Here is an 11492-nt window from a genome sequence, read left to right on the forward strand (position 1 = left end):
AAGAAGAACTCGACTGAAAAGTAGACGGCGGCGGTGAGCAGTGGAGGAGGGCGATTTGTGGCCTGGGCCTCTTTCTTGTTCACGCGGCCATTGCTTTAGCCAGTGGCCCAAGGCCTTCATTTCTTTTGGGCTTTCAGGGTATTCCCAGTCTAGGTCCAACCCATCAAACCCAAACTTACGTGCAACTTCTATAGTCGAGTCAATGAAATTTGACAGTGAGGACGGGTTTGAGACCATGCTAGCAAAGATGTCTGACAGTGCTTTGTCTCCGCCACCACCACCTATGGACAGAAGGGTCTTCACCGCGGAGTTTTGTGGCGGAGGACTGTGGTGAAGTTCGAGAGGAGCAGAGTCGTTTCATTTGAAAGCTCAAATTTAAATGTAACGCTGCTAGGCACTAGAAATGCATAGTAGACGTGAGTAAAGAAGGAAGTGTTTATGGCTGAAGGTGGGAAATCATCTGTAGGTGGATAATAGCCTGATTTCACCGCCGGAGGGTTGTCCGATGAGGACTCTGCTGCACTTTCGGTAGTGATCATCACTAAGCAACATAGAAGAAAAGGAATAAGATGCACAAATCTGTTGAGGCTTTGTTGCACAAGAATGAATGAAATGTGGATTATCAGAGCTCAATCATGGCTATGAAGAGCTAAAGGCTATTTATCTTTTGAAGTCTTTTCGCTGCATATAATTTGAGGTTACACAAAAAGTTAAAAATAGTGATTACTGTTGAGATATATATCCCACATCGGGAAAAATGGGACATTGCCTGTGGTTTATAAGGGTTTTGGCCACTCCATCCATTGCCAATTGGTTTTGAATGTGAACCCCAAACTACTTTATCATGGTATCAGAGCGAGTTACCCAGACTACTTTATCACAAAGAGAAAAGTATAAGAATAGATTGAAGCCGTCATTATAGGATTAAACAAATCATCAACTTTGTCTTGCTTATTTGGAAATGGAACCTGAGAGGTCCAGTTGAACGACTTATGAATATGATCTGTTCTGGTCTGGTCTGGGAAAATATAGCTTATATATGCTATGTTTTCTTAATTTTGTTATGGTATTAACACTACCATATTATGATGTGTGTTATCTTTTAGTTTGGTGGACTATTTGGTTGTCTTGCATTTGATGTCTGGTTGTGCAGATGCGCGCTAAAACGATGAAGCCAGGAGTTTAGGGAGTTGAGGAAGCTCCAAACGGTAACAGAAGAGCTTCACCAGCAAATGTTGTCTTAATTAAACTTAATGTATAGTTCATGCCAAAATGTTATGACAGAAGAATCAAAATTGTTATACAGATCTCTTACATGTTATGTTTCAGAAAGAATTGTCATCGGGGCACAATTTCAGACCTTGTTGCATCATTGACTGAATAGATTTCTTCCCTGTATGTGTATATATGATCCTCATCTTCATCCTTCTGATGTCCGAACTGAGAAAGCAGTCTTTTTAGGACTAATGATGGCTGCACTTTCGCTCTTAAGCATTGAAGAAACCTCCAGCATGGATGGTCTATCTACTGGATTTTCTTGGACACATAACAACGCTACCCCCATGCATCTTAAGAGCTTGCAAGACGATGTCGAATCATCTAGGGTAGGATCTACAAAATCCATGCCTTGGCCTTCTTTCCACAACTTATATGCCTGAAATGTCCGAGTAAATGTTATACAATTCTAAATTCTTGCCCATATATATTATGCAAAACATAGAAAGCCTTTGTAAGTGATCTAGAAGGTTTAGATTTCCATCTATGCCATAAAAGCGTGAACTTCTCTTGCCACTTATGATTTGCAGAAGCAGAACACCGAAGCTGTAAACATCGGATTTCATGGAATAAATGCCTCTTCTTACATATTCAGGGGGAACATAGCCACTGCATTTCACATAAGAACTGTGAGCCTGTGATCAGTATGATATATGAAGCATGTCCACTGAAAATGTAAAGTGCAATTCACGTACTATGTTCCTACAATGCGACCAGTGTTTGCCTCAAGTTCATTCTTCCTGAAAGCTCTGGCTAGACCAAAATCTGATATTTTCGGGTTCATCTTATCATCTAACAAAATGTTGCTAGATTTCAGATCACGGTGAATTATTGTAGAGTTTGAGTATTCTTGGAGATATAGAAGCCCTTGAATTACCCCTTCAATGATGTGGACACGTTGCTCCCAATGCAAAAGATAGCATCTACTTGGATCTGTATGAAAGTAAACTACCAACCATCAGATTGATCAAATGAGCTTAAATTGGTCTTGAATTGGCAGGCTTCTTTCAATCTTATGTGAGCGTCACTTCACCTTTGGACCGTCTGTAAGTGCTTGTTATGCATTTTAAGCTATAGAAATAATTCAATGTGATTCAAATTTTCAAAGCAAAGGAGAATGGAGATACCAAAGAGGTAGAGATCCAAGCTTTTGTTTGGCATGTACTCATATATCAGCATCTTTTCTTCCCTCTTGGTGCAATATCCCAGAACTCTAACTAGATTCACATGGTGCAGTGTTGCAGTAAGTGTGACCTCATTTTCAAACTCTTCAAGGCCTTGGTGTGAAGTTTTCGAAAGTCTTTTCACTGCTATTTGCTGGCCCTTCCTTAACGTACCCTAAAAAAACCACACCAAATCATTAGCATATTCCTGCAGAACACGGACTTTCGACAGTAATATGAAGTAAAGATTCTGCATTGGATTTCAACTTTTATATAATGATCGTCAATTCGTTATGGATGCTACCTTGTATACAGGTCCAAAGCCACCCTCTCCAAGCGTATTCTTACTCGAAAAGTTATTTGCAGCTGCTTTGATGGTTGCGTAACTAAAAACTTGCAGATTCGGAGCATTGCTGTCAAAACCGTCTGTACTTGGAACTATATTTAATAGCCTATAAACTGATCTTTTGATGTTGCCTACAATCCCTAAGCAAAATCAGAACAAAGAACAAATTAGAAAATTTCTTTCCCCAGTGTTTAGCCGGAGAACTAACATTGAAAATAACAGTGATTCAACATATGTATTCACAGTTTAAGAAGATTACCAATTGACGTAAGTACTCTCCTTTGCATGTAACACATTATTGTTTCCAGTAGGATAATAAACATAGCAATCGTGACCAGAACAATCACCAATAACTGTTTCTTGTTCTGTCGACCTCCTTCCTCTTCAGCTATTAAGGAAACATGCTGGTGAGTGGTGATCTATTTTCTTATCAAAAGGAAACATGCCGAATACCTGGAAGCTAATATCAAGTTATCAACCTACCTGCTGCCCTGGAGAGCACCCAATTGTCATCATTGCCAACTTGAAACACATTGTAGCCAAGAAGCCCCATCTCTTTAGCATACGAAACTTTCGTTTTGATAGCCTCCACATCATCAAAATTAATCCACATTGACCCACTTGTGTACATGGGAACTGCACCATATCTTAATTAACCATTTGATGTATCTATAGCCCATGGACCCGTCTATGGTTTCCGCAGGACCAAATGCCGGTGCACCAACATTATTAACATAGTTACTGGGATTCGGAACAGTCCAACCATAACCATGGTAAGGCAAGCCTAAAACCAACTTGCTAGCAGGTAGTCCTCTGCTTATCAAGTCCTTAACAAGACTGTTCGTGTTAGTCCCATTTGATATTGGGTCATATAAAGCAGCATGAGGGTGTGTGTAGTTTTCCTTTTTAGGAAGATTGTAATCATATGCCACAAGATGAACCCAATTCAAATACTTTTTAATAGAGCCAATGGGATAAGTTACATTATTCACAACCTGCATATGATGATAAACTGCCATTGTCAAGAGCAAACCTGGTTTTCCTGACTTGCTTGCTTCAAACCGCAGCGCGCCACTCATCTAGAAATGTTCCCAAAGATGTAGTGTGCATGACTGTTCTTGGTACAGCCCCTGTAAGGTCTAAGCCATCAAACTCATAAAGTCTAGCCGTTCTAATTGAGGATTCAATGAAAGATTTCCGGTGAGAAGACTGGTTCAGCATTGAAAACAATGAAAACAAGACTGAATAGTCTTCTCCGCCACCCCAGATGGACAGCAAGGTTGTGACTTTTGAGTTTTTGAGCTTGACAACATTTGTGAAAGTGGAGAATTCCTGTTGGGTGGAGGAGTTGATTAAGAGCTGGTAAGAGGAAGAGTTTATATAGGCAAAAGCACATTGAAGATGAGTGAACAATGTGGAACCTGTGGTACAGGCAGGGAATTCATTACCGGTGTAATGGTAACCGTCTTTGATCCATGTCTGAGTGTATGAACAATTGAAGTTCAAAGAAAAGAGAAGGAGGAGGAGAACTTTTGATATATGGTATTGCATTTTTGACAACATCTAGCTTGTTTCAGAAACACAAGAATGAGAACCGTCACCTTAAATCTGATGAAGAAATTTCGTAGGAAAGTGATGACAAACACCTAACATTGAAGTTGATAATGCGGACTTGGAAAAATACCAGACTTCATGTGATGAAGTGTATGAGACAACAAGCTAGAAAGCTAAGTTGCCCCATGAAAATGATGGACAGAGACACCATCAGCACTTGTACAAATTAAGTCCTTTCATTTGTTTCTACAAAAGAGAAATGAAAGTCTTATATTCATAGAAGACTTGTATTCATAGAGACTCGATCATGTCTTGACCTTGCTGATCGAAAACCCCTCTTTTTTCAGTGAGTATTTTTCTTCATCCTGAGCTGTCGTTATTGAAGATTCAGTGAAAGAATTCAGGTGATCACTGATCAGTATACTGGTTCAGCAATAAAAACAAAACTGACTTGGAATGATCATAAATCATTTCTTGTAATGCATTAATTCTACTGCAAACGTCACAAGATTAGTGTTTTATATATTTAACAGGATCATTAGCCATACCGCAATGCAATTAACCCAGCAAAGCTAGCTAGTACTGTTCCTGTTTTTATTGTGGGCGATTACCATATTTATAAGATCTTATATTACATATCAACAATGACTGCTCATCCCCATGTACTGAAAGCTGCAAAACAACACAAATATAGAGCTCGATCAGACAACATATAATGGTTACTTAGTTAGCAAGGGAATGTTACCAATAGCAATATATAATTACCTGTTTGAGAGAGAGTCCAGGTAGTCGTGTCAGCACCAGTATGCCAAGCAAAGTAACCAAGAAGAGACTTTCCTTTAGCATACGAAACCTTGGCGCCAATACTCTGCGTATCATCGTAACCAATCCAAGTCGTCCCATTGTAACAGTAGTTACTAACCACCGTCGCATTGTACACCGTCTGAAACCCTCGGCTGATCAAAACCCTAATCTGGTTGTAACCCTGGTCTCCGTTAGCTCCGATAGCCGAGCCATTAGCCGGAGCGAAAAATGCATGGTTATTAGAGTTTAACAATCTCCAAGCGTACCCATAAAACGGAAGACCAATGACTATCTTCTTGGTTGAGATTCCGGCGTTGTTGATCCACGACACGATTCCGGCGTCTCCGTTGATGAGAGTGGTGGATCGGCCGTTGTATAATGCAGCTGGCGGGTAAGTTTTTGTTTTACCTTCGGCGAAACTAGGACCGTAGTAATCGTACGTCATGACGTTGATCCAGTCCAGGCTGCTCGAAACAGCCTGGAACGGATAGTTTATGCTGTAGTAATCCGCATTGCGGAAGACTGCAGCGGTCAACAGCAACGCCGTCTTGCCGGAGGTGCTTGACTCGTTGGCCACCGCGGAGCGCCATTCCGTGAGGAGGCTGCCGAAGTTGGTCATCTCGGTGGCGGAGGAAGGGTACTCCCAATCTAGGTCAAGGCCGTAGAAGGAGTAGTTTCTCGCTAATTTGATGGACGAGTCTATAAATGCTTTGCGACGAGTGGCCTGGCTTGCCATGGCGGCGAAGGTGGAGGGGCTGGAGTTTCCTCCGCCGATGGAGAGGAGGGTTTTGACGTTAGGGTTTTTCTGTTGGACTGTTTGAGTGAAAGTTGAGAACTGAGGCGAGTTTGCGGAGGAAATGGCGACTTGGTAAGTGGTGGGGTTGAGATCTGCGAAAGCACAGAAGAGGTGGGTGAAGAGGGTGGAGTTTATGGCGGAGACTGCTTGGCCGCTGTCTGGAAACCAGTAAGCGGCTTTAACGACGGTGGTTTGGGCGGCGGAGACATTGAGGTAGTGGCTAAGGAATAAGAGGATGAGGGAGAAGAGAAATGGAAGAGTTATTGATTTGGAAGACATTGTATTAGTTGCAAGCAACTTAAGGAGGATGTATTAGATACGCACAAGACGTGGTTATATATAGCTGTAGATATATACGTTTGTCAATTTGATGATTCAAAATCTGGATTTCAACTGTGATTTGGAGACTTTTGTGCATGCGGTCCATTGAGATAGAGAGGACCAAATTAGAAACTGGAAATGGTGCTCTTGACAAACTTTTACCCATTGGTAACGGCAGTGACTCGCATATCACACATGTTGGATTAGAGTGTGACACCGGTTCTGTAATTCCGGAGAAACTATTTTGGTCCAAAATGTCAGCTTGAAATTATCCACAAGTAATTAGGAAGATTAATGTATGTATGGAACATTTAAAACGTAAGATTAAAAGATATAATTCTCCAAAAGTAGCTAAAACTACGTATGTGCATATGCTATATATACATAATTGTGTGATTAGCAACTTCTCCATGGTTGCCACCTGGTTTTTACAATTGGAGTATAATTTAGCTCAACCTAATTAGTTTGAAACCAACAATGGAAATTAGGAATGCGTAACATAGAAAAGTGAACAGATTGATTAAGGTTAACGTAAGTTTAAACAAACAAGTTATTTTGTAATTGTCCCGACTGTCTTTGATTCTTTTAGTCTACCAACGTCATTTTCCTTAGAAAAAAAAAAAGTTTGATTCTTCTCTTAGACAATATATAACATAGACTAAAGCAATATTCTTCTATATATCTACACATTACTTATCAATCCTATGCATTTTTTTAGGGTTTAGGGTGATGAGCAACTCGTCTATCTATAGTTGACATCTTGATCGGGATTTAGATTGGAACTGATAAGCCTTGGACTCTGATCGAAGAGTCTAAGATCTTTCACTATTAGGCATGCATATATTAGGCATCTGTCATGGGTCTAATTCCTCTTCGCCCTATGCACACGTTAGTAACATTTTATAGCCATTGACATCCCCACCAAAGCAAACTAACCTCACTAGTTCCAATTCTCAAGAGTATTTTGGAGGAACTCTTCTATCATACCAACTCGTCGAACGAAATCACCCATATGTACAAATTAGTAGAAGACAAAGAACATTTCAAATTTTCATACATATAACGTAGAGTGTACGTCGTTTCATAACAAAGTGACTATGCCGTCTTATAGTTTCATACATAAAACAATGTACATAGTTTCTAGACCAATCCCGTATCGGAACATTTGGGCATTCGACGGTGAAGTTTAGTGCAAAAAGTCCCGGGTCGCCACCGGTTCGGTCCAAGTCCGGTTCAGGTTCACACAGTTCCTGCCACCTGTTGCAAACTAAGACCCAGAGATGAATCGGACGGCTAAAACGCCACGTTGATCTTACAACAATTTCGTTGACCTACACACACACACACCTCTTAATCTTGACCACAGAGGTGATGCTAAGCTCATTACTACACGCGCCACCACTCTCCGCCTCTCTTCCCCGCCTCTTCTCCACGCGCGCTGCCATGGCCGCCACCTCAGCTCGAATCGCAGTTGTCGGCGACGTCGTAAGCATCTCTCTCTCTCTCTCTCTCTCTCTCTCTTCTCGGACTTTGAAAACCCTAGCAAATTTAGTAGATTTCTTACTCAACTCATTTTCAATTCGTGTTCTGGTTTATGAAGCATGATCAGTGGAATCTAGAAGAAGATACAAAAGCGCTTCGATTTCTGCAGGTATACATTTCGCTCTTTCTTCTTTGATTTTTTTTTTTCCTAGATTTTTTATTCTAATTTTTGGCGATATAGAAATGTGTTTACAAGCTCAGCTAGAGTTAATCACAGTAGTTAAACTTGTATATGATTTGATACGGTTAGAAATCCTTATCGAAAGTTGGATATGATTGAAGTAGTGAAAATTGGTTCTATTGTATATAAAAAATGTTGACTTCATAGTTCATAGTGATCGGAATGCATACTTCTTTTAATTAATTTCATTTGACTTTGAAAACGTGCCGACTTGCCGAGATCTTGTTGCAATCAGATAGTTGTATATGCGAGGAATCTGATATAAGTTTGTGTTGAAATGCAGCCGGATTTGGTGCTTTTTACAGGCAGGTTCCACATTCTTTCACCATGCATCTACTTAATGTTTTTTGTGCCTCTCGATTTGCATATCAGCACCTGCCTTGATTTTCTTGCCGTCCCCAAATGGTGAGCTAAGTAACTTTGATAAGCATATGAAAGAGCTTTGTCTAAGTACAATATAAGCACCAACTCTAATGAGCTCACATTGTGCCCTGATTTTATAATGACTTAACCTAATTATGTTGAAAGAATATAACAACAAAAGAAGTTTAGACATGTCTGGGAGAAGCTGGATTTACCTCTTGTTTCTCCGCCAACATGGCTGGTAATTTTTCTTGGGGTTATGTAAATCTCTATTTATCTTGATCTTGGGTCCTTTCTTTTCCTTCATTTCGTTTAGGTGATTTTGGTGAAGAGAACATTGAACTGGTTCGGAGTGTTGCAAATCTTGAATTTTCTAAAGCAGTTATTTTGGGAAACCATGATGCATGGCATACAAAGAAGTTTTCAGGAAAGTAAGTTTTTATATCCCCGGTTAAATGAGGTTTCTCCTGAATTTCCTTCTGTTCGTATATGTGTTTCACACGGTACATTCATTCTTAGTTTATGTAGACACGCCTTGTCATCAAATTGGAAGTGTAACTCTGAATATGGTGATTTTGATTGTCAGGACAAAAGACGGCGTTCAACTTCAGCTAGAATGGTGAGTTTCTCTTATCTTCATTATCATCAAATGTTATAGATTACCTTTTGAATCACATATCATAAGTTAGGTAAATGAAAAGATAGTTTTACTGTATGGTTGGGAGTCAAGAATGCCATCTACTTTCTTTATAAGTTTCACTTTTAGAAATTAGAGTCCCATACACTTTATGGTTAGTTAGTTACCAACTTGAGTAATCTAGTCATTGTTCTAGATTGGCATCTATCATGTCATGTTAATCAGCATGGGTTTATAAATGTAAACCTGCTTCCAGTGATCTAAAAGCACATATTAAACCAATGTAAAGGCTTCTGATGATTATTTTAATAAATTTCAGCAGCATTCATTTGAAACTAGTCTGTGCATGATGATTGGTTTGTTGCTACTATAAAAGACTTATCTAAGTGACAATATATATGTGATGTAATCAGTCTTGGCGAGGAGCATGTAGCTTATCGACGTTTGGACTATAATACAGTAAAACTGAGCATTGTTGGTGGACGACCTTTTTCAAATGGGGGAAACCAGTTATTTCGAATAAAGCTTCTGTCTGCGAGGTATGGCTTGTTTATATTTTTGTAGCTTCTGTTGTTGACCCTAGAGTTTAAACAATTTGTCTTGTAGAGTTTAAACAATTTGTCTTGCCTCCTACTATAGGTTTATTTAGCCACATGTATACATTCTCTGTAAAAAAACTTTTATTTGTAAACACTGCCTGATTACATCTTTATACGGTTGTTTGTATGCTTCAAATGATTTGATTCAATTGTTATCCTTAAATTACTTTCCGTTTTCCTTCCTTTCAGAGCTCTTTTGTCTCTATTGAAGAATATACAATGAGAAAGCTCTCAGTTTGTCTGTCAATATGTTATCAGTTAAACATATCACAATGCATTTACTCTTTACAATCTTCCCTTAAAAAAGAAAAACAAAACTGAATTTAAGACATCATAGTTGTGTCAGCTGGTTGAACCATTATTTCTTTCTGTATGGCATCAGCTAATCTCAGAATAAATCAAGCAACTGCCTGCTTTCCTTTCCCTGATGTGAACTGTAGCTCACACCATTGGCTAGTTTATGGTACAATGCATTGATAATTCAATGAACCTCTTAGATATGGAGTCCAAGACATGGATGGAAGTGCTAAGAGAATCTGCAAGGCAGCTTTGGGTGCTCCAGAGGACCATATGGTCATTATTCTTGCACACAATGGACCGACAGGTTAAAAGTCTGCTAAAATTAAACACCATGTGGACTTTTCAGACCAACTTTTGGCTTCATGAAAACGTAAATGTCTGACGTTGCTTTGGTTGCAGGTCTTGGTTCTAACTTGGATGACATATGTGGAAAAGACTGGGATTTTGGAGGTGGAGATCATGGTGATGCAGGTAATAATAAGCTTTTTTCTATAGGTATATATTTCAAAGGAGAAATTACTGGTCACTCCATTAACTTTCATGCGCTCGACAGTTTACTCCATTAACTTTCAATTTCAATCGATTACTCCATTAACTATCCAATGTCACACAATTAGGTCCATCCGTTAAGTGGCCGTCCAAATCAGTGGTTAAGTTGCTGACTGGACATATTTTTCAACTGGAAATTCCATTTAAACACTACTACTTACTACCTAACCTAACTACTCTCTCTCTCTCTCTCTCTCTCTCTCTCTCTCTCCACTGTCCTGTGTCCTCAATCTCTTCTCTCTCCTCCTCCACCTCCTCCGCAACCACAACGCCACCACATCACCAGTTGGACCTTCAACAACACTGCAACAACCACACCACCAGCAACCAACCACATCAACACTGTAATCAAACACACCCCGCAGCTCCTCGACATCTCTCTCCCGACGGCAGGCAAAAACTCAAACCCACCTACCCAGCATCTCTCTCCCGAAGCCCAAAACTCAAACCCTCACAACAATTGATCTTCTCCCTTCGCCACCAACCAAACCCTAAACAACACCATGCACGAACCCTAAATCCTCTGTATCGATGGCCTGACAAGGTGGTGGACCAGAGCCTCCTGAACAATTGTCAACTAACTACGGACCATACCTCGCCGGCCGGCCGCCGCGCAATACCTCGCCTAGATCGATCCGAGTGGAATCAAGGTCCACTAATTCGGGCTTCTCCAATTTGAGCGGCCGGGTTCGACTACCACTTGCAAGCCCAGTTTTTTTCCCTTTTTGACAACCGCCGATGACGTCCAGACCGGAGTCCAAGTCAACCGACGGACCAGTCGCTGGGTCTCTGCGTCACTCGCTGAGATCGGATCGGATGACCGGTCACTGGTTGGTGGACGACGAACAGCTTCAACCGATGGTTTTCGAGTTGTGGACGACCAGTCCTCCAAAGCAGGTCCACCTATTTGTTTATCTGTTGCCAAAGAACCTTGGCGAGGAAGAGGAGGGTGATGAGAGAAACGGCGGAGAGAGAAAAATGGGAAGCCATGGCTAGCTGCTGATGGGTTTTAAGAGAGAGAGAGAGAGAGAGAGAGAGAGAGAGAGAGAGAGAGAGAGAGTG

General features: G+C 40.5%; 3 protein-coding genes and 1 pseudogene across 3 annotated transcripts in view; 1 reads left to right on the forward strand and 3 right to left on the reverse strand.

Annotated features, from left to right (window-relative positions):
- The window catches only part of LOC101310263 (chitotriosidase-1-like), a 2038-nt gene extending 1499 nt beyond the window's left edge, over positions 1 to 539 (reverse strand). Inside the window, exon 1 of the mRNA XM_004288654.1 lies at positions 430 to 539. Within this exon, the coding sequence (XP_004288702.1) occupies positions 430 to 539 (110 nt within the window). The remainder of the gene's footprint in view (positions 1 to 429) is intronic.
- Positions 540 to 1420: 881 nt separating this feature from the next.
- Positions 1421 to 4335, reverse strand: LOC101310553 (annotated as a pseudogene).
- Positions 4336 to 4939: 604 nt separating this feature from the next.
- LOC101305585 (chitotriosidase-1-like) lies at positions 4940 to 6221 on the reverse strand. The gene is made up of 2 exons (XM_004287056.1): positions 5104 to 6221; positions 4940 to 5010 (listed from the first exon to the last, which is right to left on the reverse strand). The coding sequence occupies exons 1-2, from the start codon at positions 6215 to 6217 to the stop codon at positions 4991 to 4993; spliced, it is 1134 nt and encodes a 377-aa protein (XP_004287104.1). The 5' UTR covers positions 6218 to 6221; the 3' UTR covers positions 4940 to 4990.
- A 1435-nt stretch (positions 6222 to 7656) lies between these two features.
- The window catches only part of LOC101305872, a 4958-nt gene continuing 1122 nt past the window's right edge, over positions 7657 to 11492 (forward strand). Inside the window, exons 1-8 of the mRNA XM_004287057.1 lie at positions 7657 to 7744; positions 7860 to 7910; positions 8266 to 8287; positions 8662 to 8776; positions 8932 to 8964; positions 9396 to 9521; positions 10079 to 10185; positions 10281 to 10352. Of these exons, the coding sequence (XP_004287105.1) occupies positions 7703 to 7744; positions 7860 to 7910; positions 8266 to 8287; positions 8662 to 8776; positions 8932 to 8964; positions 9396 to 9521; positions 10079 to 10185; positions 10281 to 10352 (568 nt within the window). The 5' untranslated portion in view covers positions 7657 to 7702. The remainder of the gene's footprint in view (positions 7745 to 7859; positions 7911 to 8265; positions 8288 to 8661; positions 8777 to 8931; positions 8965 to 9395; positions 9522 to 10078; positions 10186 to 10280; positions 10353 to 11492) is intronic.

Source organism: Fragaria vesca, linkage group LG1 (assembly GCF_000184155.1).
Source record: "Fragaria vesca subsp. vesca linkage group LG1, FraVesHawaii_1.0, whole genome shotgun sequence".
Lineage (NCBI taxonomy): Eukaryota > Viridiplantae > Streptophyta > Magnoliopsida > Rosales > Rosaceae > Fragaria > Fragaria vesca.